The sequence below is a fragment of the Asterias amurensis genome, chromosome 4 (assembly GCF_032118995.1).
Source record: "Asterias amurensis chromosome 4, ASM3211899v1".
In the NCBI taxonomy this organism is placed as follows: Eukaryota; Metazoa; Echinodermata; class Asteroidea; order Forcipulatida; family Asteriidae; genus Asterias; species Asterias amurensis.
The window spans coordinates 15,170,691-15,197,595 of NC_092651.1; the positions used below are offsets into that span (position 1 = coordinate 15,170,691).

General features: G+C 39.3%; 1 protein-coding gene across 1 annotated transcript in view; it reads right to left on the bottom strand.

The window, feature by feature from the left end:
- LOC139936043 (rho GTPase-activating protein 6-like) overlaps positions 1-24,180 on the bottom strand; it is a 155,719-nt gene extending 131,539 nt beyond the window's left edge. Inside the window, exon 1 of the mRNA XM_071930755.1 lies at positions 24,087-24,180. Coding sequence (XP_071786856.1) covers positions 24,087-24,117 — 31 coding nt within the window. The 5' untranslated portion in view covers positions 24,118-24,180. The remainder of the gene's footprint in view (positions 1-24,086) is intronic.
- Positions 24,181-26,905: the final 2,725 nt, after the last annotated feature.

Consider the following 26,905-nt stretch of genomic DNA (forward strand, 5'->3'; position numbering starts at 1 on the left):
TCAACAGCTCTACTTTGCTCGTTACCAAGAAGTAATTATGGTAATAATTATTTTGAGTAATCAACCAACAGTGTCCAGTGCCTTTACAATAACAATCCGAGAATGGACTGGTTGGCTGGTTTTCCCGGCCTTTTTAGCACAATTCTGTTCATTTTCCTTATCAAATGGTACAGGTGACATGGTAATTTGGCTGGTAATCTAAATATAGTAAGCATAGTCATTTGTTTTGTGCTCAACTTCTGTGTGAGACTGAGCACTATGGGCAGAAAGTGTCCGATGTGATTGCAAACAGGTCACCATTATCTTACAAGTTTTGCACGTGGAACCTCATTTATGGCTTTGCAAAAACGGTTCACAAAAACCCGGGCTGTGACGTTGCAATAGATAGTCATATATATAAACTACACACGGGTAACCCGACTAAAGTGTCACAAACCCTGTCTCCTGCACGGGTATTCCAAAGCAATTTACCGACGACGCGCCGGGATCAGACTGATAGCGACAAACAGTCCACGCGTACCCTGGATGTGAAACAGTGAAATACAAAAAGAGCTGTGCTCTAATGTATAACATTGGTCCCCATGCCATCATCCATCTTGCCGTGTCATCTTTCAAAACAAGTTAAACAACGTGGTCTGCACGCATGGCGTGCGAAGCACTCCATAATGTGCAGTGTATGGGCAGCGCGTTAACCCATATTCAACCATCTTGTGTCTTATTTCCTCAACACTCTGATTGTATACACATCATTCTATTTCCTATTTTGCAGACTGAGGTAACTTCGCTTCCAAGTACCTTATTTACCGGTAAATACATAGACCAAAAATGCAACCGGTAACAACAGTTTAGTACGAAACTTTATTTACAAAATATGTCAAAAATAAACATGAGTCCCTTGCAATCTTGGAAAAACCCGAATCTTGAACCTTTTAGACATGCTTCAGTTTTCCCGACTGAAGTTGATGTCTACAACAATAAGGAAAACTACACCATACACTAGCAGTCCCTCTAAACACGGAACAACATTGTCCGCTAATCGATATCATCCTTATTATGACGTCACATCAACGCGAGGTTCCGGCCCGGTGTGTGTACAAGTACCATTTTAAAGCATCAAAATAAAACAATTCTTCAACTCAACTTCCAAAAACATGGCATGAAAATACGCAGTTTTGTAAATAAACAGGGAGCTGCTTTGGTGAGTTGGACTCGAGACGCCCGGGAAACGTTGAACCCAATGCTGGAACAATGTAGGCCAGAGCCATGCGTGTGTTGATTAGGTTTGGTATAAGATGACGTACATGGGAAAGTACAAGGGTACCATTTTAAAGCAGCAAAACGAAAAAATTCTTCAACCCAACTCTCAAAAACATGGCTTGAAAATACACAGGTTTGTAAACAAGTATAGGGAGCTGCTTTGGCGAGTTGGACTCGAGACGCAGAAACGTTGAACTTAATGTTGGAACAATGTAGGCCAGAGCCATGCATGTGTTGATTAGGTTTGGTATAAGATGACGTACATGGATAAGTACAAGAGTACGTGTACCCGGCACTTGGTGTATCGGCATGAACATTCTGGCGGGAAAAACATGGGTTCTGAAATATGTGCATATAGACAGGCACCGAAGCAACGTCATCATGTTTCAAAATGGTAACATCAAATGGTGGAAAGATTCAAGAACGTTGCCGTTTGCATTTTGTTTATGTGGATATCCGGATAAAAATATCTCTCACGCAAAAGCACTCACGGGAAGTATTGCTGTACTATACGAAAGCAAACCATTTCGATGAACTACCCGCTGTTTTGAGTTCCGTTCAGGAACTCAATGTTTCTACAATACTATTTCGTTCAGCTAAGAAACCTAACAACAAGTCGTAATTGTTTCCTCTACAATGCCATAAAGTTAGTTTGATGAAAAATCTCTCACACAAAAACACTAAAAGACAAATTGAATGTATTGCTGTCGTACTACGATAGCAAACCGTTTCGATGAACTACTCGCTATTTTGAGTTCCGTCCAGGAATTCAATGTTTATCCAATCGTTATTTAGTTCAGCTATAGAAATCTAACAACAAGTCGTGATTGTTTTTTTCTGAAATGCCATAAAGTTAATTGTCTTGATATTATTACGGGGCTGCTTCGGGGTAACACTGTTTTACCAAGGTCAATCAAATTGACGTAATGTCGCGTCTGTCATGCGTCGTTTTCCAGAATCTAATGTTATTATGGACCCAACAAAACAGACGGGACTCGGATCAGGCAATTTGTCACGCTCGCATCCAGATTCCTCCACAACCTACAACTTGACTTTAAACAAAAGTATACAGGATTTGTTAACAAATTAATAAAGTTTCAATCAGAAAGCTCACCTAAAATATCAATACTGGAACCAATCTTCACGGAAATATACGTCCGAAACACAGAAGTAGAGAATAAGGCCTCTATATCGTTGCTTAAATCGTTGGTTAAATTACATTACAATATCTATAGTTATTGACCAGGTTGGCGAGCTAAAATGGGGTTTATGATTGCCAGTCCAGGGGCCGATTTCACAAAGAGCTAAGATTGATCTTAAAATGCACACCAATATTAACTGCTAAAGCAAACTGTGGTGTCACATTTACAAGTCACTATGGTGATACAGACAGTTCTTTTAAAGATGATTCTTATGTGCTTTGTGAAATCCAGTCCAGGAGGTACAGTTTACACTGCACTGGGAAAAAAGGGTCAGAATTGACCTGGATTCCGGATCCCAGGGGACTTGACCCTTTTCTCTGGGGTCAGGGGTCAGGCTGACCTGACTCGAAAACTGGTTCAGATGTGATTTCAGTTCAAATTCTGTGTCAATTTAAAGAATTTCTGTGACATTTTGAAGAATTCTTGTGTCATTTTGACCGAAACATCATGTGGAGGCCCCCTGTGGCCCGCAACCGGGTCAAAGACCCAGGAGGTTTTTTTTTGCAAAGAGTGCACAAAAAGAGGGTGAGGTCCGACCTCTTTGCAGAAAATGCAATGATATTTTATTTATTTTATTGAATGTTTTTAGTGCTTTCTTATTGTTTTTATTATTATTTCTTCTTGATGATGTCTGTGATAGTTAGCGGCGGTTAACCACTGTTGGTTATCAATAAATAAATAAAAACATCTAAATAAATAATAACATTTAACAACAAATGTTTGCACCATAAATGGTCAAAATATTATTATGAGAACGATCCCAGTCGAACGCTGATAAAATGGAATTGGTTCATTCGTCATACCATAACATCATAATACACAGTGAAGTGTGTGATTAATGAATGTATACGATGCGCTAAGAGCCACTTTCAGCGAAACATGGCCACTGCCAGCAGTAATGGTTTACCAGGAAATTGCTGTGATTAGGCGTTTTTGAAAAACGCACCCTATGTATCAAGAAGTTGATTAATCTCGCTTGGGATTCTCCATACACTGTTCTAGATTAACAATTTATTAAAAAAAGGAAGGGCCGGGTGACAGTCGGTGTGAAGCTCTCTATTAAGGAGTATAGTATAAGCACAAAGAAATCACCGTTGGTGTTTTTTGTTTTCAAGGAATTCCCAGTTGTAGCCGTGAATTTGTTCCTGTATACACCGTGGTCTTCCATGTCAATAATTGACGGAGGGGTACTATTCCACGAAATCTAGTATTGTTGCTTAATCAACGAACACTGTCCTTAATAACTTCCAACTGAAGAGAGCACCCAGTGGCGTGAGGACAACCGCTGGCTTTAAAGGCACCGGACATAATTGGTAATTACTCATGATAATTGTTAGAAGCATAACAACTTTCTTGGAAACGAGCAATGTTGATAGTACAAAGCATTGTGAGAAACGGCTCCCTCTGAAGTAACTTAGTTTGCGAGAAAGATATAACTTTTCTGCAAACTTATAATTGATGAATTTAATACATCCCTTGATTGGTTGCTTTATTTTCAACAAAGTCAACTCTAGTTTTGAATAGTTTGTGTATAATTTTTACAAACTGCATGTGGCTAATTTGTTTTTGCTTTGCATTTGTGGCTCCCCATAGTTTTCCAACCTTGTTTGTTGACACAAACTTGGGCTGTGACGTTGCAATAGAAATGTCTATAGACATTATGCCTTGACGTCACCACGCTGTCATCTTAGAGGTAAAATGTTGATGGAACAATTGGAAACTAATCTATGGCGATCAGCCAATGAGCTACCTTCTTTAGACTAGCCGAAGGTGTACTACTTTAAAGGCACATGGCCCAGTTAACTAGAGCTGCTAAGCACACATTAATTTGCTTTGCATGAAATTTCTTTCTTGATAAAACAGGCTTACCAACAAAAATGTACGTTTGTTGCACATTGGCTACTGGTATTCAGCTGTTGTTTGATTATCCTGAAATCGCGTGGAAATTTGGTTGGTTATATTGTTTTTATCAAGGCAAAAAATGTCATGCTCAGCAATTTCTTTAGCTTAGCAGGTCTATGAAGTTGGGCCCTGGACACCTTTGGTAATTGTCAAAGACCACTGAAATCTCACATGGTGTCATCGAAGTTGTAAGAGAATAATGAATGGAAAACACCCTGTTGCACAAATTTGTGTGTTTTCAGATGCCTAATAAAATGCTTCAGGCCTGAAGTCTTGTAATGTTCGAGTAAGAAATTACCCCATTTCTCAAAAACTATGTTACTTCAGAGGGAACCATTTCTCACAATGTTTTAGACCTAAAACAGCTCTCTATTGCACGTTACTAAGTAAGTTTTTATGCTAACATATGTTTTGAGTAATTCCTAAATAATTTACACAATGTCCCTTGACTACAGCAACATCATGATACGGTTAAACATGCTATATACAGTAAAAATTAATATAGTTTTTTTTTCTCACTTCGTGTAATATAGATTATGAATTTCTTCGTTTGTTTATAGGAAATAAAGCATAATCTTTATATTAATATTGGTTTTTACCCATACACCGATGTGTGTTAGCACTGTATACTCAGTACTTTCCCGAGTCCTGTGAAAAAAATATCACAGGGATGTTACTGGGTGGGATTTGAACCCACGACCCTTGCAATTTTAGAACAGTGTCTTACCAACTAGACTACCGAGGTTGCCCGGTAGCTAGATGCAGTTCGAATCCTATGTTTGGCAGCAAGTACCGCATCTCTTACATAATCTTTATGTATGGTCAAAACAGGTCCAAAAAGCATCAGGAAGCAATGGTGGCAATCACAATCTTACTTTGATTTTTCAGCTATGCATTTAAAAAAAAGGTTTAGCTCAATATGACGGGATAGGTCTATTACAGAAAGCAACACGCCATAAAATAACCTACGGTCCTGTACAGAGTAATTTGATTTCTTTAGCCCGTGCCAACTGATAAGTACGCACCTTTTCCTGAAACCAATGCAACACCTTTAAAGCCATTAGCAACGAACCTTCTCTTCAAAGTCATATTCTTAAAAAAATGTCCCAAATAAATAAACACACATCCCGGCCCCATGCGAAGTGCAATGCAGCTATAAGATGGACGACACCGGAATCCGCAGAGGTATTTCTGACTGGTATTTGTGGCAAAAAGACAAATATCCAAAGAGGGAAAAAAGGGGGGAAAGCAAATCAAAAGGTCGATTTGTTTCATTATACTATAGCCTTATTGACTGGAACATGTCTATGCCTGAGGTTGTCGGAAGATGAATTGTGCTGTTTACCACATTTTTCGTCTCTGGTTTGTGCATGTGGATGCGACGTCTAGCTAGCTATGCTACAGCGCTTGAAGCATCAATGATATTAAGTCATGTTTGGTAACAACTTCAACAAGAAAGACCATCATTATTTTAGATGGAGACAAAAATATCTAAGGAATTGTTGAACTATGTTGTTTCAGTAGCTTTCTGTCTGTATAAAGAGTGGTATTGATACATTTCAGGGAACGATTTTCGTCCAGCAGTTGTTGCATAGCAAGTAATTTAGACTGAACTGAATTTACACTGAATGCTAATTTTTAAGTAGCAGTTAAAACATTTGTGTAGCATCTTGCTCTCCAGGGAAATCATCCACTGTATTTTAATTTGTTTATGTTAGTTTGGGTTGATGTTGTTTTATATATAATGAGAACATGTGAACATTAGCCCAAATAAAATTAAAAAGGTAAATATTAAACAGAATGATTATACATACTTTTTTCGTCCTAAAAATGATTTGATTTCTCAATATATTTTTTAAAGTATAATAATTTCAAAGTTTGACTTCATGATTGACTGTTTAACATCTAAAATACCCTTCCTTTATACAACTTGTTCATAACATCGAAACTATGAAGTCATATTCAGTTAATACAAGATGCATTTTGATTATTCGGAGTGTAGGGGGAGGGTCTTCCAAGCACTGTGTTCTTTACATCATCATACTCAGATTCAACGCAAGCTTTTATCTATGCAAAAGAATGTCTGCAGACTTCAATTCGCATCGTGATCAACCCTTTTATAGGCTAGGTTTACAACTGTGACAGGGACCTAGATTTTCATCGTCCAAATGCGGGTTGTTGTTTTAATACTGAGGCCCAGGGCACGGGTTGGGTACGCCTCTACAAGAATGACGTAGGAGTCGGCCACGACGCACGGGACGCGCGGGCGATTAGGGGGGGGGGAGGAGGAGGCAAGGGCAACTTGTCTCCAGGCGGTGACCCATTTATAGCTCGCTTAGCCAAACCAAACCGCAAAGGGACCGCGTCCGAAGGCGTGCATACAAACTGAGCCATTCTCCAGCCAAAGAACAACTCTGGCATTATCTCGTACTATTATTATAGTATAGGTCTAGGTACGTTTTAGTTGGAGGCGGCCTAAAGTTGCACCCACGACTCCTTAGGGATTTATTTTTTTGTTCATTGCTCGCTTGCTCTCTCTCTCTCTCTCTCTCACCTAATTTGTCGGTCTGAAATTAATTAATACGGGCAGGGGAGGTGTGGAAACAGGGCGAAGATCATGCTATCTATGCTGTCATCGGGCTAGGCTTCTGACGCACTTATAGGGTTGGGGGCGATGGGGGTGACGGTTCAGTAAGTTTGACGGCGATTGCCTGGGACCATTCCCCGTGGGAGGAGTAAGGGGTAGGCGCACAGTTAAGTCTTAACTGGGGCGACAAGGCTTATTAATCCGTCCCTCGGAATGAAAGAGGGCGTGCTTTAAACTGCTGACCATCTGATAGACAGGTCCCCTGTATCTGCAGAGGATAATGACATATGTGTTGGTTTATGTTTACACATGTACGTCAGATTTAACTGTGAATCTCATGAAGGCCATTTGAAATGATGCAAGGTCAAAAGTGATTCGTGTACATGGGCTCAACGGTAGAACTCTGGCTCGAAGTGTGACGTCACGATAATAAAATAACCACGAATAGCTGAAAAGGGGGCCCGAATTTTTTCCCAACAGTGTATAAAAAAATGGGAATATGAATAATGGAAAATATAGTCACCAGTAATAAATTGCATCACAGTAATCACAATTCGTAGACTCTAATTTTTTTTTAGATGCCCAAAGTCAAATTTTGCATATAAATTTAGCAGGTCTAATCAATCCAGAATTAAAATTCCACATTATAATATCACGACTGCAAAACAACATCTATTGATATTAAATAAAGCATTATGTGCAGCGCTGTACCAAGCTATTACGTCATCACCCGCTGAATTGCAGACCTCCCTGGGCCGCATCCTTTCTAGCCGCGGCTTACCTGGGAATGACGCCATACAGCCTCTAGCAGCCACAGTGAGACAGGAGAGAAAGGCTAAACTCATAATATACAAAGCGACTGCAAAATTGAGGGGACGTTTTGTCAATTGCTTATTATTCGGTTAAAGGGTTTGGGGACTTTTTGCACCACGAAAAAACACAATGTCCACAGATTTATATTAAACTGGCACGGTTTGAAGGTATTACTTGCTGAGGTGCTGTAATTTTTGAGAAATGAGTACAACAATGTCACAAAAATAATGTTCGTCTTTGGAGACAAACATTATTTTAGCATAAACAACGTATTTACCAGTACTGCAGCCAATTTCATGAAACGCTAGGATTAATCCTAACTCGAGTTAGGACGAGTAACCTGTTCTAACTTAGGATGAGTTCAATGCGTCCTATACTTACATGGATATGGAACTTAACTCGTCCTAAGTCCTAAGATTAATCCTACGTTAGGAAGAGTTTGGTGAAATCGACGGCTGGTATATTTTACGCGACTCTCCTAAGAACAGCGCTCTGTGATTTTCACTTTTTGTTCTCAGGAAACTTGACGACCAATGAAGCTGGAATTTCTACATGTAAACTATATTACATTATACATCTCCATTCACAGTGAGTAAAGATTCATGCCATGGCCAAAAACTTGATCTACAAAGGGTATCAAAACCCTTTAAACTTATAATACACGGGCAAGGTCCCAGACTTAATATTGAGGGGGGGGGGGCGATGAATGCACTGGATCGCTTCTCTTGAGGGATGCTTTCAATGAGGGGTGTTTACTCTACATGAAAGGTTCATGGTAAACTACGTACATCAACCATGTAGCTGTTTTGCACAAACAATAATTATTAAGACAGCAATCCCTTCCACATAATGATCTTAAACGATTCGCAATCACTCTTAAAATTAATGGCAATGCAAAGCACTTGGTTATAGGATAGAAGCCTACAGCAACTGTCGATAGGATAGAGCATTGTTGAGAAACATTTAATGTTACTGCAGTAACGTTTTCAGATTATGTATTCCTATAAGGAATTATTAAGAATAAACCCATGAATTTTCATCAGAAGCATGTTCAAACGGTTTCATATTTCGCAGCAGAATAGTATATATTAAGATGCGTAATGTGGGGCCTTTGAAGAATGCATAAACACGATTTTATTTAAGCATTCTTCTCAAAGATGAAATGATATCTCGCGGTGACAGTGGCGGCGCCAGACTCTACAATATTTAAGAGGAAGGGGGGGGGGGCTTGAAACATACATCAGTAGTATGAACAGCTATATTTGTATAGCAACGACGTTGATAAAACAACAGGAAGTCATATTATGCCAACTTTGTGCACAAAACCAAAATTCTGTCTAAGTATTTTGGTTTTGTGGAGCGGATGAGGGGGGGGGGGGTTCTACTACCCTCTCCCTCCTGTTGACCCGGTCTCCTTTTACCAGAGATTTGCAATGAGATTGGCTACTATACTTGTGTAATTACAAATCCACTGGTGCATAAACTCAATGCTCAACGATGCGTAACGACACATTGATACCATGCAGCTATCAACATTGACATTGACATCTCACTCAGCGAACCTAAAAAGCGTAGAAGCATCGAGCCATAACCAGAATTGATATCTCCTCCTGCTTAATACAGTCTGCAACCAGTCTGGTGAACACCATTGGAACCATGTCATGGCGAAGTCATGGGAAATTACACCATTCTTTCTTGTACGAGTGCATAATATATACATTCTCTATTAAACTATAGGGGAAACAATAACAAAAATATGCCAAAACTTCAACAAAACTTTATTTGTGATCCCATTATCGTGAAAGCAACGAAAACATGGAGTTATTTTACGCGTGTGCTTATTTTGATGTTGGCAATCGAAATAAGCAAAAATGTACGTCACTTCGGGCGAATGTAAATCTCTGGTGGGTGGTTATATTGGTCTGCAATTTATAATGACTGAACTTTCATGTAATAACAAAAAAGTTTGTTATCAAAGTAAATATTTTCGATTGTGTACTTTAAGGGGGATTACGTTGCTGGTCGAGTTTGAGTAAGAGTCCCATAAAATAGTGCTCGAGTAGTCACTAGAGTACAAATACGAGTACCATCAAATAGGTACTTGAGTAATACTAACACTAAAGTACTAGAGTATGAGTAATTAGGTACCCGAGTAATACTATAGAGCACACGTATGTGTAACCTTGAGTTGTACTGAAGTACTATATCTCGAGTACCTGTACGATGGTACTCGTGTTATATCTCGAGTACCTGTACGATGGTACTCGTGTTATATCTCGAGTACCTGTACGATGGTACTCGAGTACCATCGTACAGGTACTCGAGATATAGTACTCAAGTACAAGAAAACGGACAATCAAAAGTACTCAAATACTCGAGTACTCAAGCACGAGTACTGCAACACTGGCTTTTCATTTAAAATGAACACAATCCGTTATGGCATAATACCCAACGATGCGTAGCGACACATCGATAGTTTGCAGCTATTAACAGTGAGATCTCATTTGGTGAACCCAAAAGGCGTCGAAGCATCTAGCCATGTACATCAAATAATTGATATCTCTTCTCTTAATCGGTTTGCCGGAAATTAACTTGGTGTATTTTTTATTCCATTATGGTTTAGTATAACCAGTTTTGACCAGCCAAACCCATTGTGCAACCAGTGTAGCGTAACACTATGGAGTTCGGGTGTGAAGTATATCAAAGAATCAATGGTGTTGTATTCTTTCCATTAGGTGAGATCCGTTGGAGCATTAACATATTACAGTAGTTTTAAGCAACATTCTGGAACAACCGAAATGACCTGTTTTATAATAGCATTCTTCGACTAGTTCCCTGACTCATTTTGCTCGGCAAATTTTAAATGCTATAAAGGCAATATTATTTGTTTAAAGCAGATAAAGATCTTCACCATGCAATTTACAAAATACAATTTGTGACTGGTATCCTGCTCTTTTCTGCTAAGCGGAACATTGTTAAGCAATAATTTATGTTTAAACAGCTCTATGCAATTCGGCCCTGACCTCCCACTACAAGGCAAAGTCTATCATTACAGTAGTAGCACTGAACTATCGACGACGAGATTTCGAGATGTCGGGAGAACACACAAGGAACGTGTTTTCTCACATAATGCGGGTGTTCTAAGCCATCACAACATAAACCTCAGCGCAAGGAGGTAACTGAACTTTTTCCCCGTGGACCCCCCCCCCCCTTTTTTCTCTCTCTCTTCATAATTATTACGTGACGTGAATACGACTGAGTGGCTGTATATACTTTTTAGATTGGTACTTGGTGCACTTTTGGAGGTGGCGGCCGGACGAGACATTGAGTGTAGAGGAGGCAATAGGTGCAGGTCGGGGCGCAGCCTCACCCTTATACCCTCTTATAATGAATGCGCTATTGGATGACGACATGACTGTGCATTCCAAAACATGAATATAAAAGGCTTCAATCACTGTTATTTATCAATTTCATATCTGCACTAATCCTCCAGAGAAAATAGTATTTTTTCCTGAAACAAAAACAGAATTCATTACTTATCACGGTTGCTTATTTCAATTTCGGCAATCGATTTAAGATTATGTGATAAAATTAGAATTAACAAAGTATCCGGCAATACAGAGAGTTCAATGAGGACCTTAGGGAAGAGAATAGCAAAAGATAAGTAGACCAAGAAAACTTGGGTAAGAGACACCATACGGACAATAATAATGTATAACAAGCTAAATGGAGATGGGCTGAACACATTGCCCGAAGAAATGACAATAGATGAACAGCAAGAACAATGGATTGGCAACTAAGAACAGGGAAAGGAAAAGAGGTAGACAGAGAAGAAGATGGAGAGATGACATCAGGGTATAACAACATGGACCAGAACTGCAAGAAATAGAAATGAAAGGCATTTACATAAGGAGGAGGGCTACATCTTGGATGAACAAAGCCTAATACCCCGTTCACACAGCACTACGATTGCAGAATCCACCAGAATCTGCCACCAGTGTTAATAGTTGAAATGAGTGCTCTTTGGCTATACGGGCATTGTCTTGCAGACAAATACCGTATTTCTCATATAGGAAATTTCAAATACAATCATGGGTTTAAAAAAATTGCATGGTCCGATATGCAAAACTTGTTTAATGCCGACCTGTGTACAATCGCATTGTACACTTTTTGCCCATAGTGCTCACACAAAAGATAAGCACAAAACATATGCTTACCGTATTCAGATTACCAGCCAAATTACCGTGATGTCGCACGTATCATTTGAAAAGGAAAATTAACAGAATTGTGTTGAAAAAGGCCGGTAAAACCAAATAACCTGTCCGTCAGCGTCTCTTGAAAAAAAACCCGACATTAACGTTCAGATTCAATCCCAATCCACAGTGAAGTACAGGTACTAGATCAACAACAACAAACTTTCATTGAGGAGGAAATTGAAGCTGAGAATCGTGAGCGGCATTCGTCCTTGCCCTTTTGGTGTTTGAAAATCTAACAATGTCAGTCTCTTTACGATTAACGCTAAAGAAGATGATTGTCATGACTGGAGGGCATAGAACTATTAATGTCATCTACTCTGTCCCCAGTACAGAGTGGCTTTGAAGATACAGAGGGTATCAGCTTTCAAAGAAACGAACGTAGTTTTAACAGCATGAATACTCAGAATTATTTAACATAATCTGATCGCAACAGTGACATGATTATTAAACATGCACAGAAATACGAAAGAAAACTGGAGTAAGAGACATCATAAATAAGCACAAAAATATAACAAGCTAAATGGAGAGGGGCTGTACTGGACATACTGCCTGAAGAAATGACAATAGATGGACAACAAGAACAATGGATTGGCAACCAAGGACAGGGAAAACGAAAAGAGGTAGACAGAGAAGAAGATGGAGAGATGACATCAGGGTTTATGAAGGAATAACATGGACCAGAACTGCAAGAAATAGAAATGAATGGCATTTACATGAGGATGGTTACGTCCTACATCTGGATGAACACAGCCTTATGATGATGATGATCATAAATGACAGCCTAATCATTTTGCAAATTTTTATGACGTTTTTGTCTATGTACCCTTTTGTGCCTTTGTTATATTTGTTTTCACTTTTTGGTTATCCGCAGGCTTGTTCTCTGTGTAGTCATATTTTGATTGCCTATTCTTTGTATGTACTGTTTGCCTGGATATAAATAAATAAATAAAATAAATAGATGAAGTAGTCCAAAATACATGATTTATCTATTACCGAAGAAAGTAACCGTTATCTCTTTCTCTAAGCGGACATGAAAAGGTCTCAATTCAGACAAAAGTCTGAATTTTTTCATCCCCAAGGCATGATATTTCGTCCTTGGAAAAAAGGGTAGGAATGATTATGTTATTGAGTACAAGGGATAACCACTACATGTTCACATTGTGTAAGCTTTAATTGATATTTCAGGCTATACTTAATCATAATTTGTCTGTTTTTTTTCCAAGGGCAAAAGACAAAATCGGAAATCAGACTAAGAGTAGGAAAAACGTCATGCCCGCATCACCGTAAACAGTCTCCACAATTTTTTTAATTTTTTTTTCAAAAGCAAACTTACTACTGTGTGTGAACATTTTGCAGGTCAAAACTGCAGCATCAAATCTCAGTGACAAAATAATTCCCAAACTAGAACAGACCTACATAATAAATTCATACCGTCTGTATAACGATCCGGCGCAAGTAATTGATAAAAACATAAAAAAGACAACAACCGAAGAGGTAATGATTAGCTTCCTTCTCATGTATCTTCCATAAAAATATTCTTCCGCGTCGCAAAATGTCAAGGCTGACCGTGAACGTATCGTATGACATCAAAAATCCAGAAGGTACGGAGCTCTGAAAGTGCCATGTAACATGTTGAGATCCTGACATAATCTCCGGATGACGACATCCTGAAAGCAAATAAGTCGACATACTGAGCTAATTAAGCAGCTTTGGATTCCGCATCCACGTATGTCGACTTGTATACGGTATGTGGCTACGTCATGATGAGGCTTATCCCGGGATGTCGACATCCCAAAAGTAGGAAGTCGTCTTTCTTTTGATAATTTAGCTCGGGATGTCGACATCCTTAAAGTAGGATGTCGTCTTTCTGTGATAGTTTATCTCAGATGTCGACAACATTAAAGTAGGATGTTGTCTTCCTGTGATAGTGTATCTCGGGATCTCGACAACCTAAAGGTAGAATATCGTCTTGCAATGGCTTACATCGGAATGTCGACAACCTAAAAGTAGGTTGCAGTCAATCGGAAATAGTTTGTCAGGATCTCAACATGTCGGATGGCACTTCCAGAGCTCCGTTTAAAGAAGAAGTATTGTGGTCCCAAAATCATCTACACGAAATGACTGTATCAGCTACAAGCAACAGTACTTAAAGTCGTTTTAAAAGAGAGAGGATTAAATCAAAAGTTTTTTTTTGTGCTTTACAGGCTGGCGGCACAAACCGTGCTACGTATCAACTATGGCCCTTTTCGAAACTACGGCTCCGGCTCCAGATTCGGCTTAGGCTAGCTTGTCCCGCAGTTAATTGCGTACGTGCTCGGCAGGGCTTCAGATGAGAGAACGGAGCCTGAAACCGAATCCAAAGCCGAAGCCGTGGTTTCGAAAGGGGCCTATACCTCCATGCTTCCAAACACATCTCATGACCGACATTACTTCATTGATAAAACGCGACTGTAATGAAAACGCATCCATTCTTTTAAAGGTAATGTGCGTCGTGTGGTAACGACCCAATTTTGAGAATTCGAAATTTAAGTGTTTGAAAGCTCAAGTTTGATGTAAAGTTGGTTCAAGTATAAGAAGCACCCTGAGGTGGAGGGATTTCACTTCAGGTTTTATCCTCTTTGGGAATATAAAAACGAGACAAACTCCACATGTTTCTAGGTCAGGTTACACTCTAAATAGCAGGGGCTAGGTGGTCAGGAAAAATTACAGGTCAAACTGGAGGTTAAACGTGTTTCTTTCTACAGGTTTCTGAATGATTTTGACACCGCTCCCCCAAACAAGGGGCTCACCTTGGCTTGAAATATTGGTCCGCCCTCCTACCGTTTCATATCCGGGTCCAGATCAGTTTTGGAGCCATTTATTAGCTAAAGCTGAAGTTTGCATGACAGTAAATGCTTTGTTAGTATTGCTACACCCCCAAAAATAAAAAAATAAAAAATAAAAACGGGTCAGAATATTGACCCTGATACCGTGTATAACATCAGGGGACTTGACCCATTTCTCGGTCAGGCTGGCCTGGGAAATCTGTTTAAAAAAAATTACTGATTTGGTTATGCGTAATTTTGACACAACTTCGGGTATTTCGGGTCATACTGACCCAGAAATGAGTCAGGTCCCTTCGTCTTGGAATCCGGGTCAATTCTGACCTGGGAGTTTCTAGAGTGAACTCTGAAAACAATTCGAGACCATTGCTCCAAACCCCAAATGCAACCTACGAACATGACCTACATCTTCCTTGACTGCATCCGTTTATTTCAACTCGTGAACTTTAACTAAAAAGAAGTTTCAAAACCTCAAACTGGTGAAATTTATGCAAACACTTCAAAAGTAGTCTTTCTTACAAACATTTTGTAAGCCGTTATCATTGTTTTCACCGAGTCATATTGTTGGTGTTCGTTTCATAATGAAACAAGTCTATTTTCTGTAGTGTCCCCTGAAGGGACATGTAAAAAAAGTCATGATGTGGATTACTACGTCATAGGCACCCGACCTATTTTCATTCCAAAGAAGGCCTCGGTGGACTTATAGCTCACTATCTTTAAAGGTATCCGCAAAAATATAACTTGTTCTAATACTGAAATAGCCTGAACCCCAGAGGTCACATTTCGAGGCTCGTGGATTACACCACAGAGTGGCCTCTAGCGTAGGTAAATCCCCGACCACAATCACCTTTCACCTATACATTCATTTCACATGAAGATACACAGTCAAATTCTGCATACATAACGACATGTCATACATGCACATGTACTTGTAGCCTACTTGACACAGTGCAGACATTAGCAGACGACCAAAAGATAAGCTTTCGATTGGTCAGAGGTGATGTTTGTCAGCTGCACCAACATCACCTCAGACCAATCAAAACACATACAGTGCATGCACATATAACGTCACTGCAGGTTTATCCAATGACATCATTGCATCCAATGAATCACTGGTTCTAAAAAGCATGTAGGCCTAGCTATCTTTGTCTTTGCGGATAAACACAGGGGACCATTCTAATACTGGACCCGCTTCAGGGTAGACTGGGCCCTGTCTGTATCCGCAAGGATACACGAGCCTCGAAGTGTGACGTCAGATGTTCAGGCTATAGCTACAGGGATGCTGACCCCCGTAGAAGGGGATTTGACCTCTAAGATCTTCAAGAGGAAGTTCAGATATCGAGAGGAACTCTGGGAATACTCATGAGTGATTGGATAGAAACTTGGAGGGTCCTCCAACCATAAGAGAGTGAATGACAATCTTTTCCCAGACGAGTGTTGGGTTTGAGGACGACTTCTTTTTTTGGGCGGGAAAGGGATAGGAATTCGATGTCTCGTGGGATGTGGGGTGAATATTGGAACGTGTACAGAGGACGGCCCTTTCCATATACTTGTAATATTTAATTATGTTAACATCGATGTTGTCAGATTGGGTATATTACGGAAAGTGTCTACCTCAAGTAGTAAACAAAGAATATCTGCGAATATGAATGTACATACTTCAGAAAAGATGGATATCAACATGATCATTTCCAATTGTAAACGAAAAGCAGACAAATGATACGAAAACATCAATTTCACGTCACACCACTGCGAGAAATGGGGTGTGAAATTTGTTACATATACCAAAAAAGAAAACATATACACCCACATTATATGTGTACAAGAAGAGGTCATTATTTGTGAAAATAAGGGGGGGGGGGGGCTGTCATTTAACACTTACATTTCTACCCCCCAGACAATGCACACAACACTTTACCATTGGTCGATTTGTATATAGGAAACACACATACATAAGCATTATTGACACAATATGCAATCCAATCGATATGTGCATGATATTGTTCCCATAGTCCAACAGTAAATAAGTAAACTCGCCATCATTTTCTTTAATAAAAGCAAAATGCAAATGTTTCCTTTACGGCGAAATGTTGCTTGCTTTCACCAGAATGCAAGTAAAAGGAACGGCTCTATAATGGCCAAGAAAGGACAAAATTATGTTTGGCGTAACGGGCATGAACAATTAGGGTAGTTTTTAAAAAGTTTGTTTATATTATTATTTTGATGAATGCCTCAAGGATTTCGGTAAAGTAGATGTGATGGCAAAATAACGAACACCAAGAGCCGACATGTATATCTACACATTTCTTTACTCCTGAGAATTAATTAGTTTGAAGTGCCCCCTCAGTTTGTTTTTCATTTTTTTATTCGACATGAACGGACAAAATTAGAAAAATAAACTGATAGAAATCAACGATTTCGAACAACAACTTGAATCTTCAAAGATCGCAAAATACGCACGCAGTGACAGACATATTTACAACCATCCTTAAAATACCAAGGGTGACGACCAACAACTTATAAACCACCGAAATAATCATATGAATATTGACAAAAAACACTTCATGGCCCTATTTTTAACAATCTTGTACTTCTATTTTTTAAGACTATGGATGATTTATGATGAAAAAAAATACTCGTGGTTAAGTTCTAGGATGGAGGGGATGGTTTGGAACTTTCACAGTCGACTTGCATTTTATTTTTTGGATATGTTTAGGTCTTTAATCAGCATGAGTATTGACAGAAACCAATTATGGGCCTATAGTCTTTAACAACTATGATAAGCCTGCTTCTATTTTTAAGACTATGGTTGATTTATGATGGAAAAACTTACTCATGGTTAAGTTCTAGGATGGAGGGGATGGTTTGGAACTTTCACAGTCGACTTTCATTGTGTTTTTTGCATATATTTTGGTCTTTAATCAGCATGAGTATTGACAGAAACCAATTATGGCCCTAGTCTTTAACAACTATGATAAGCCTGCTTCTATTTTTAAGACTATGGTTGATTTATGATGGAAAAACTTACTCATGGTTAAGTTCTAGGATGGAGGGGATGGTTTGGAACTTTCACAGTCGACTTTTATTGTGTTTTTTGCATATATTTTGGTCTTTAATCAGCATGAGTATTGACAGAAACCAATTATGGCCCTAGTCTTTAACAACTATGATAAGCCCGCTTCTATTTTTAAGACTATGGTTGATTTATGATGGAAAAACTTACTAATCGTATGTAAGTTATAGGATGAATGGGATGGTTTGTAGTTTGTAGAAAGATGATCATTCAGAGCACGTGCTTCACCTTTAAAAGGTCACGTGTATACAGTCATGCCACCCATTCATAAATAAAGACAGATTCGACACATAAGCTGTAAAGGTGAAAAGTCCAAACTGCACCTAAAATAAAGAGTTTTTACTTGGCAAACAAATTGGAAATAATGTCAATTGCTGAAACGTTCTGCCGGTGAACCGAAATATAAAGAGTTATTTTTTGTGGCTCCAAATTTAAATAAATTTCGTTTTCACAATACTAAAATAGTAATAATGCCTTTTTAGAATTAGTTTGAATTGTTTTATGCATGTCTTGTGCAATTAAGCGCCATCCATAATCGAGAAATTCGGTGCTGATCATGTCCGATTTAGACAAAATTAAATCCCAATCATAACGGACTTTTTCTGCAACATGCTAAAAGTTTCAGCTTGCAATAATTATGCTACGTTTTACTGGTTGTTTTCTTTGCATGATTTTGCAGTTTTAAAAATAGAATTTTCCTGAGAATGTCCACAAAAGTGACTGCACAAATAGCTGCGTGTGTTGAAGGTGGAAGTGGGGTGGGGTGTGGGGGGGGGGGTGGCACAGCACTTCAAAAATGTCAACAGATTGAAGAGTAAATAAATAGGAAATACTCATGTGAATCCAGGAATATTGTTATATTTGGGCACAAACAACACAGTATGATTTTGTCCTGCCTCTCTCAAATTGAAATGAAGAACACCTTTTCATGAATATTTAACGTTTTGTATTAGCAAATGTGGCAAACAAATCTCACATAAGCTAAATTTAAAAAGAAAATCCACATGATTGCAATGTCGTTGTTTTTTAATTCGTACCGAAGAAATTTTTTCATTAATATTTAATATTGTTATTAGCTTAAGTGGAAACAGAGTCTCAAATAATTATGCTAAATGTTAAAATTAACAATCAACAAGTGCAATAACTTTAAATTCACACTGCTCAATGCGTTGGCCCTTTACCAGTAAAATTGCAATGTTTTATGTTCAATTTCAAAAACAGAAACCGACAATTGCAACGTCTTTTGAATTCGTACCGAAGAACATGAATATTTAACATTGTTATTAGCATACGTGGCAACAAAATCTCAAATTTTATGCTCAATTTGTAAATAAAAATCCACAATTTATTTGTCTTTTAAAATTCCCACTGCTTGTATGCGTTGGCCCTTTAAAATCCGTTTCATTGATGGAACGGTGTAGATTACGCACGGGTTCATTATGACCACGTTTTGTTTGCCTGTTCCCCCCGCTTCTTGGATGGCCGGCCCAAGATTCGACGAGGTTGAATAATTGTGTTCAGTGCGAACAAACTCCCTATACTACTGCAGGGCCACCCTGGTCAATTTACCCGGCTGCAAATGTACGTAAAATGTACTGCCCGATCAGAGTATTGTTTGTATACATCACAGAAAATAAATGTTTAATAATTACAATATCTTTTGGTGATATGAACACTACTTTATTATGATTCGTAAAATGTGTCTAATTGTTACACCTGTGTCTCTAACTGTTTACCAATAAAAAGGACCAATAGTTTAAATGCAAAACATAATTAATGGCATGGCGTTTCAACCCTATAGCAGAGGCTTTCTCAAAAGGGTAAACATGAGATTTTATTGAAGCAACAATGAGCATGCAGATTCTGCAGTTTGTGGTTAAAATAAATACACGTAGAAGAAATGAAGGTCCAGTAACTCGATTTCGAAAACAACACTTAGCAGGCATTCTTCGAATGAATGGACAAATCACAGATTTCTTTTGTTGTTGCACAAAAAGACTTGCATCCCCACATGAAATCAAATCAAATCATATTTTGGATAGGAATTATGATTATGAAGCGGGACTATAAACGTATTGTGTACACTCTCGGGCAAAGAATTCCATAAATATTTCATTGCTTTCGATTACCGGACCTAGGAGCCTGCTTATGAATCTGATGATAATAGAGCTGTAAATATACAGCGGGTCTGATTCCCCTATACATAGGCGAAGTCCGGATTTAACATTAAGGTTGGGGGGGGGGGGGAAGGGGTCCGGGATGTAAAGGCAGAAGGGTGTAAACTCCACACCGTTAATGGTTATAGGTATAAAACAGAAACACCAAACAAAAACACATTGTGTCCACGTATAACTTGGTTTGATATACAACTCAATGTAACCACATTAAAATAGAAACGTTAAATAGTCTGTCCGCCTTTAATACGACTAAGAACCACTACAATTTCCATTGTACACGCAGGGATCCTGACCCAGATATGAGTCTACACAAATCAAGTAACAAACGAATTACACGATTGTACATGTTTGTGGTTTCCATTATTGAATTTGGTAAAATGCATCCTTTTCACACATCGTTTGAGCGTCATCCTAAGAAATCTAAATGGTGCTGGATAGATTAAAGACCTTCAATTTCAGAGACAACTCACCCACCTGACGTCATCATGACACGTTAAATCTTACTCGCGCAATTTTAGAAATGAGACTCCGCGTGTATATGTTAGCTCATTGGACGGGCGAGTGGTTATAGGCGCGCTTTGTCATCTATGACGTCAGAGCAAGGGGTGAGAATGGAACTTTTAAAAACCAAGGCTTGCGGACTCCGGCCTTGGCCGAGGCTCTGGCGCCATCATCACCGGAGCAGTATACACGGTGAACGTTGCTTCAATATCAAACACGGAGCCATAAGTCGGAGTAGGAACCCCGGAGCAGGACGTCGATTACACCTTTCCTTCAAGGGAACGTTTTAGGGTTTTTATGTACTTTTTTTTTTTTTTTTTTTGAGGGGGGGGGGGAGTACGGGATGATCCGGAATGGAGGAACATGGGTGTTGTTTGTTTGGCAGGGCACGATACAAAAAACATGCTCTCATGTTTTACGACAAGTTATAGACAATGTGAACTTTGTTTACAATAAGTGTGACCTTGTACATTTTTTGAGTATTCTGGCAGGCACAAAACTGCACAGGTCATATGGGAAAGTTGACATTTTGTGTCATAATTTCCACATAAATCCAAGAATTATGAAAGTAAAAGCTGGAAAAGCTTTGAGATGTGCCCCTTTTCATCATGTCAAAAATTGATAATAACTATACAGTGCAATCTCCTTAAAAATATAAGATGTCATGATTTCTTCCTTTAGGCTGGGTACAAATCGTGCCTGCAGGAAGTCCAGGCTCTGTGGTTCTTTTGTGAATTTGTGGTGCCACAGGTCACATCGTCTATTTACAACTTAAACATCTGGTATACTTGTTAAAGTACATAGCTATCATAAGCTTCTTTGGATTAAAGGCAGTGGATACCATTGGTAATTACTCAAAATAATCAGCATGAAACCTTTCTTGGTGACGAGTAATGGGGAGAGATTGATGGTATAAAACATTGTGAGAAACGGCACCCTCTGAAGTGCCATAGTTTTCGAGAAAAAAGAAATTTTCCATGAATTTGAGTTCGAGACCTCAGATTTAGAAATTGAGGTCTCGAAATCAACCATCTAAACGCACACAACTTCGTGTGACAAGGGTGTTTTTTTCTTTCATAATTATCTCGCAAGTTTGATGACCGATTGAGCTCAATTTTTCACAGGTTTGTTATTTGATGCATATGTTGAGATATACCAACTGTCAAGGCTAGTCTTTGACAATTACCAATAGTGTCCACTGCCTTTAAAGTTATTTATCCATACGTCATTATATTACCACAAATGCATCAGAATGGGTTCAAAATTAACCAAACCAAATGCAGCTAGGTACAAATTAAGAGGAACAATCTCTGCTACTGGTGCTGATAGAAGTTCTAGTGTGGAGTGGTATAGAAGTAGCTATCTGAACCATGATCACAACAAGATTTGTTTAGATTTGGGGAAAATGTAATGCATAAAAGGTACACGCTGTTATATTATAACAAGTACGCTAAAAGTATTCGGTAAATTTATATAGTGGAAAGATTTGAACCCGTCTTACGCTTATAACCACATGACTCTAAAATGTGTACTTGCAAAAACGGGTTACGAAGAGTTGAACCCACCTAACCAAATACCACTAAATTTGTAAATACTTGCAAAAACAGGTTGCGAACATTGTGGATGCACTGTGTGACTGGTTCCCTGCTCATCACTGCCAAAGTAATTTAATTCGTTAAGAAATAATTCCCGCTTAAGCTCGATGGGAGTGGGGGCCAGACTGTTGGGACGGATCACCCCACGTTCTTGATTGATTACCTCAATACTGAAGTAGTTGGGGATTGCAAATGAATTTTGACGAGGAGGAGGAGGAGGAGGAGGGGGGGGGGCTGTCGCTAAAAGTGGGCTATAAAAATAAAAATCTCACTGACGAATTACTTCCTATCTCGTTATCAAATTAGTAAAGGAGAATATTACCGTGGGGTAATATGTCATGAAATTATAAAAAATAACATCTAATGGGGATAATTTGTCACTGAGAAACGTGATCGTTGCGGATTAATTTTATAAACTTAATTATTTCCCCCTTTAAGGTGAAACCTTATAGATGGATGGTACAATATGCCTCTGTACAAAACTATGTTTCGATTATAACTCAATACAAACGCAAGGGTATATTGACACACTCTGGGTCAGTATGACCCGGGATCTGTGTCAAGGGTGATCCGAAACTGTGTCAAACTGACATAGAATCTTTGAGGGTTTTTTTAATGGTTAAGTCAATTCATTATCGTCTCATCATTAGCAAGATAGACAATATTGCATCCATGTAAGAAGTGTGCTAGTTTTAAACTGATTCATATTCATATACACCTTCATATTTTGTATGCTTTCTCATTACGTTCGTTACTACCTCAAAACGTAACGTACATGTACATACGCGGAGGCCTTACGCAATGCTGTTCCTTTGTACACACCGGGGTTCCATCACCAAATATACAAGACTTGATTATGATTGTGGCATATGACGTAAGAGTGAGTACCTCTTTTAGCCTTAACAATTTACGACACGACAGGGCGAGACATACCCATGGTCTCGATGTGCATTTTAAAATTTGAGCCAGATTCCGACCACGCCCCTGCCCCCCTACTATGTGTGTGGTGTGGCATAGATACAGGAGTACCTGTTTTTTTTTTTTTTAAATATCTCTACGAATTTACGACACGATAGGGCAATACTTCCGCACAGACACACCCCTTTGTCTCTTTGTGCATGTTTAAACTGAGCTAGATTCTGACCACGCCCCGTTTCCCCACCGGTGGGTGTGGTTTGGCATATGATGTTACAGTGCGTACCTCTAGTCTTAGCTCCAACAATTTACACATCGAAAGGCAAGACTTCCGAACAGACACACCCCTCAGTCTCGTTCCAGTGCATTAAAACTGAGCCAGATTCTGACTACGCCCCTTTTTTTCCTCAAGTGGGTGTGGCGTAAAGAGTACACCGCCAAACACTTGAGACAGTTTAAGGCTGATAACATACCCCCATCCCCCTCAACCAATGGGTGTACATATCAAGAAGATAGAGAGATAGAAACAGCATCTGGGTATGCATGTCCAGCAAAGCACGCACATTGCAAAGAGGGGCGGGGCATATTACAATAGTCTGGTGTCCTATATTCAAATCCCTGCATGAAGCAACAAGGACCCCTCAAACCCGCCTCGTTTTACCCCCTTCCCCACAATAATATCATCTAAAACGAACTTTGAACATAATGGCATATTTACGTATTGCCATGATGTGCAGTGAGAAAGTACTGCGTGTTGTTAGCACGCTGAATTCAAACCTGCACAGAGAATCTGACGGTAATTATAGATGCGCGAAACCTACCATATACTAATGTCTTCATTATGATTATGCGATCGCAGCGTAAAATCCGAAATCAGGCAAAGCAGTGATATCTACAGAGAAATAGGTACAGACAAACCTCATGATTGCATTTCATTGTCAATTATTAATAAAGAATAATATGAGAATATGAAAAGGTGCACTTACTTGTCGGTGAATTCGGAGTACGTACGCCCATCTAAACCCTGTTCTTGGCTGGCCGGACTAGGCGCTTAGGCTCATACACTACCAACCACAGCACACACATTCCCGATGAAAGGCCAGTTAATGAGGTCTCCTCCACACACACACACAAAAAGGCAATTTAATATCCGCGTTGATGATGTCGAAATAAATGCTGCCCAAAACGGTTGAGAAGAGACGAGCCTCCTGCAGATAAGCACGTGTCTTGAGCTACAAGTTGCTGTTTTTATTACTAAAAAATGGCGGCTATGTGGAAAATTGCGCTCAGCTGATGATGGCGAAACAGCATTTTATATTCATGCAGCTGTTCCGAGTTGTGCTTATCATGAGAAGAAGAAGAACAAAACTGCGATGGATTGAAACGTCAGCAGAATGTTTCTTCGCTGTAGTGAGGTTTCCGTAGTGCTGGCTATCTACTGAATATGAGATTAAAATCGCTCAGATTGAACTGTGTGTATTAAATGGGGGAGCGTCGAGATGCACGGCCTACCACCCATCCTCGACCATAGTGCACAGCGGGTTGCAAGAGCGATGATCGCATCACAGTTCCGCCACTTTGCGGGGCTAAAGGGCAGTCAGACACGGCGTAGAATGATGACGGTAGATGATGATGATGATGTGAGTGAGCAACACACAAGCTCATCCACCTGTTTTCTTCACTCAGTAATGTTATGCTATCCTATGCAGCCAGATACTGAGCATAATAATACAGTCAGTCAGCAACAGTCAGAATATGGGTCAGATAATAGATGCGTCGTGTGCGCGTAGTAGTAGCATGGATGGAGAAATCCCACAGACAAGATGAGCGAGGCTGTCCAACATACCGTGGTGTGCGTTCATGCTGCTATATCCACACTGTCATTATAATGTGGAGCAGTCATGATGACACTGCTTGCAGACGACCTTAGCACTGTCTATATATATACAGGCTACACGTGCTAGACCTCTCGTCCACATGGAGTCATCATCATCGCTTTGGGGCATGCAGCATCTACGAAAAAAAAGATGCTCTTTCTAGCTCTACCCCCTGTGGTTCAAAGGCTTGATGATGACACCACTACAGAAAGTGAAGATGGTCTATAGTAGTAGTCGTATAGTAGTAGGTCGAATATGATGCATGACATAGTCAGTGCCGAGGACCACTGGGGCTGGGAGACCGTGGCCGCGCTAGAGATAGAGAGAGAGCCCCGTCAATGCAACGGGAGATGGTTGTGTGTTGATGAGGAGCCGGCCACCAAGACTGGAGCACATTCCGCTTGTAGACGTCACTGAACCTGTACAAATAAGGAGGCGTTATAATTGGAAGATGCAATGGGTTGGTCATCGGTAAACGTGAATTTCATTCACGGCGAGTGTGTGTGTGTATGAGCGAGTGAGTGAGAGAGAGGTTATTAACAGCCGTAGGCGCATATACACGCTTTATCAAAGACCTGGGAACAAGGTGCTCCCCCCATGGTCCCCCCGAACCTAAATATAAGAGGGAAAATAAAACACAGCGCGTGACGTATTTTGCCAATAGAGGAGACCTGGAGATAAAGCGACCGTCGCGTTCCCCATAACCTATAGTCTTCCCTCACAGAATGACGTAGACTCATAAACAAGACGCTAGTTTTACCGAAGACCCTGGATGGCAAGTATATAAGAATGAGATAAACCAATTGATGCAGGTTCTGTTCGGACGGTGGATTGACGTAATGTGGAGAATCAAATCTGATTGGTTTAGAGTGGATGGCGGGGAGGTCCTACGAACCAAGTTGAAGACCCCCCGAGACCAACGGCAGCACTTTAACCTAAAATGGTTGCACGAAAAATAAAAAAATAAAAAATAATAATAATAATAATAAAAATATTCCAAATAAGTAAAACTGTCAGATACAAAATACAAATACCATATTTATACACAAAGCCTGGATTAAAATTTCACCGTTTCCCTGAAGATAATGTAATTATTTGTTTACAAGTTAAAAGAGCAAATAATATTATATTTTACAGACCAACTTTGCATGTAAATTTTCTCAGTGCAACTCTAATTAATAGCTTAGCCTAGAATAAATTATGTTTCGATTTAAAAATTGATCAAATTAATTTTTGTTACAAAGAAAAACTAGCAGAGCGAAGTTTCGATCAACGGACACCAGCACGCTTCCACTGCGCAACTCTGCTTACTTACAAATTTATTCGTTTTAAAAACTATCTTCTTATTTCGATCTTCGAAATTTAACCAAAATCTTACCAAACAAACAAAAAATAGAAGAGTGAGATTTCGATCCTCTGACGTCTGGGAGTTATGGGTCCACAGTACGCTTCCACTGCGCCACTCTGCATGCTTACAAACTGATTCAAATCTGTTTTCAAAATCTTTAACAAATCTAGCCTTTGAAACAGTACTTTCTTTTTCAAAAGTAAAACAAAACAAACCAAAAACAGGTGATTGGTTGGAAGATAGTTTAAACCGTTCAGTAGAAAACTACAAGTCACATTGAAAGCAAAAAAAAAGGGTTTTTCAAAATGCATGGCACGATGATTTTCGCAATTTTGTCTCAGCGCGATTTTTGACATGGTGCATACTATTTCAAAACGAAAAACACACACACGCTTCCTGAAAAAGGAGGAAATAAGAGAAAATCAAGGCACACAATGCCTGATGTCATAGTTTTCTATACAACGTCAGAATATATGTTTTCGCTAATGTGTTGTCTCTGCATGAATTTTGACAGATGGTGATGCATTTCAAACAGAAAACAATACAAAAGATTTATGAAAAAGGGGGAAAGAGTAAATCA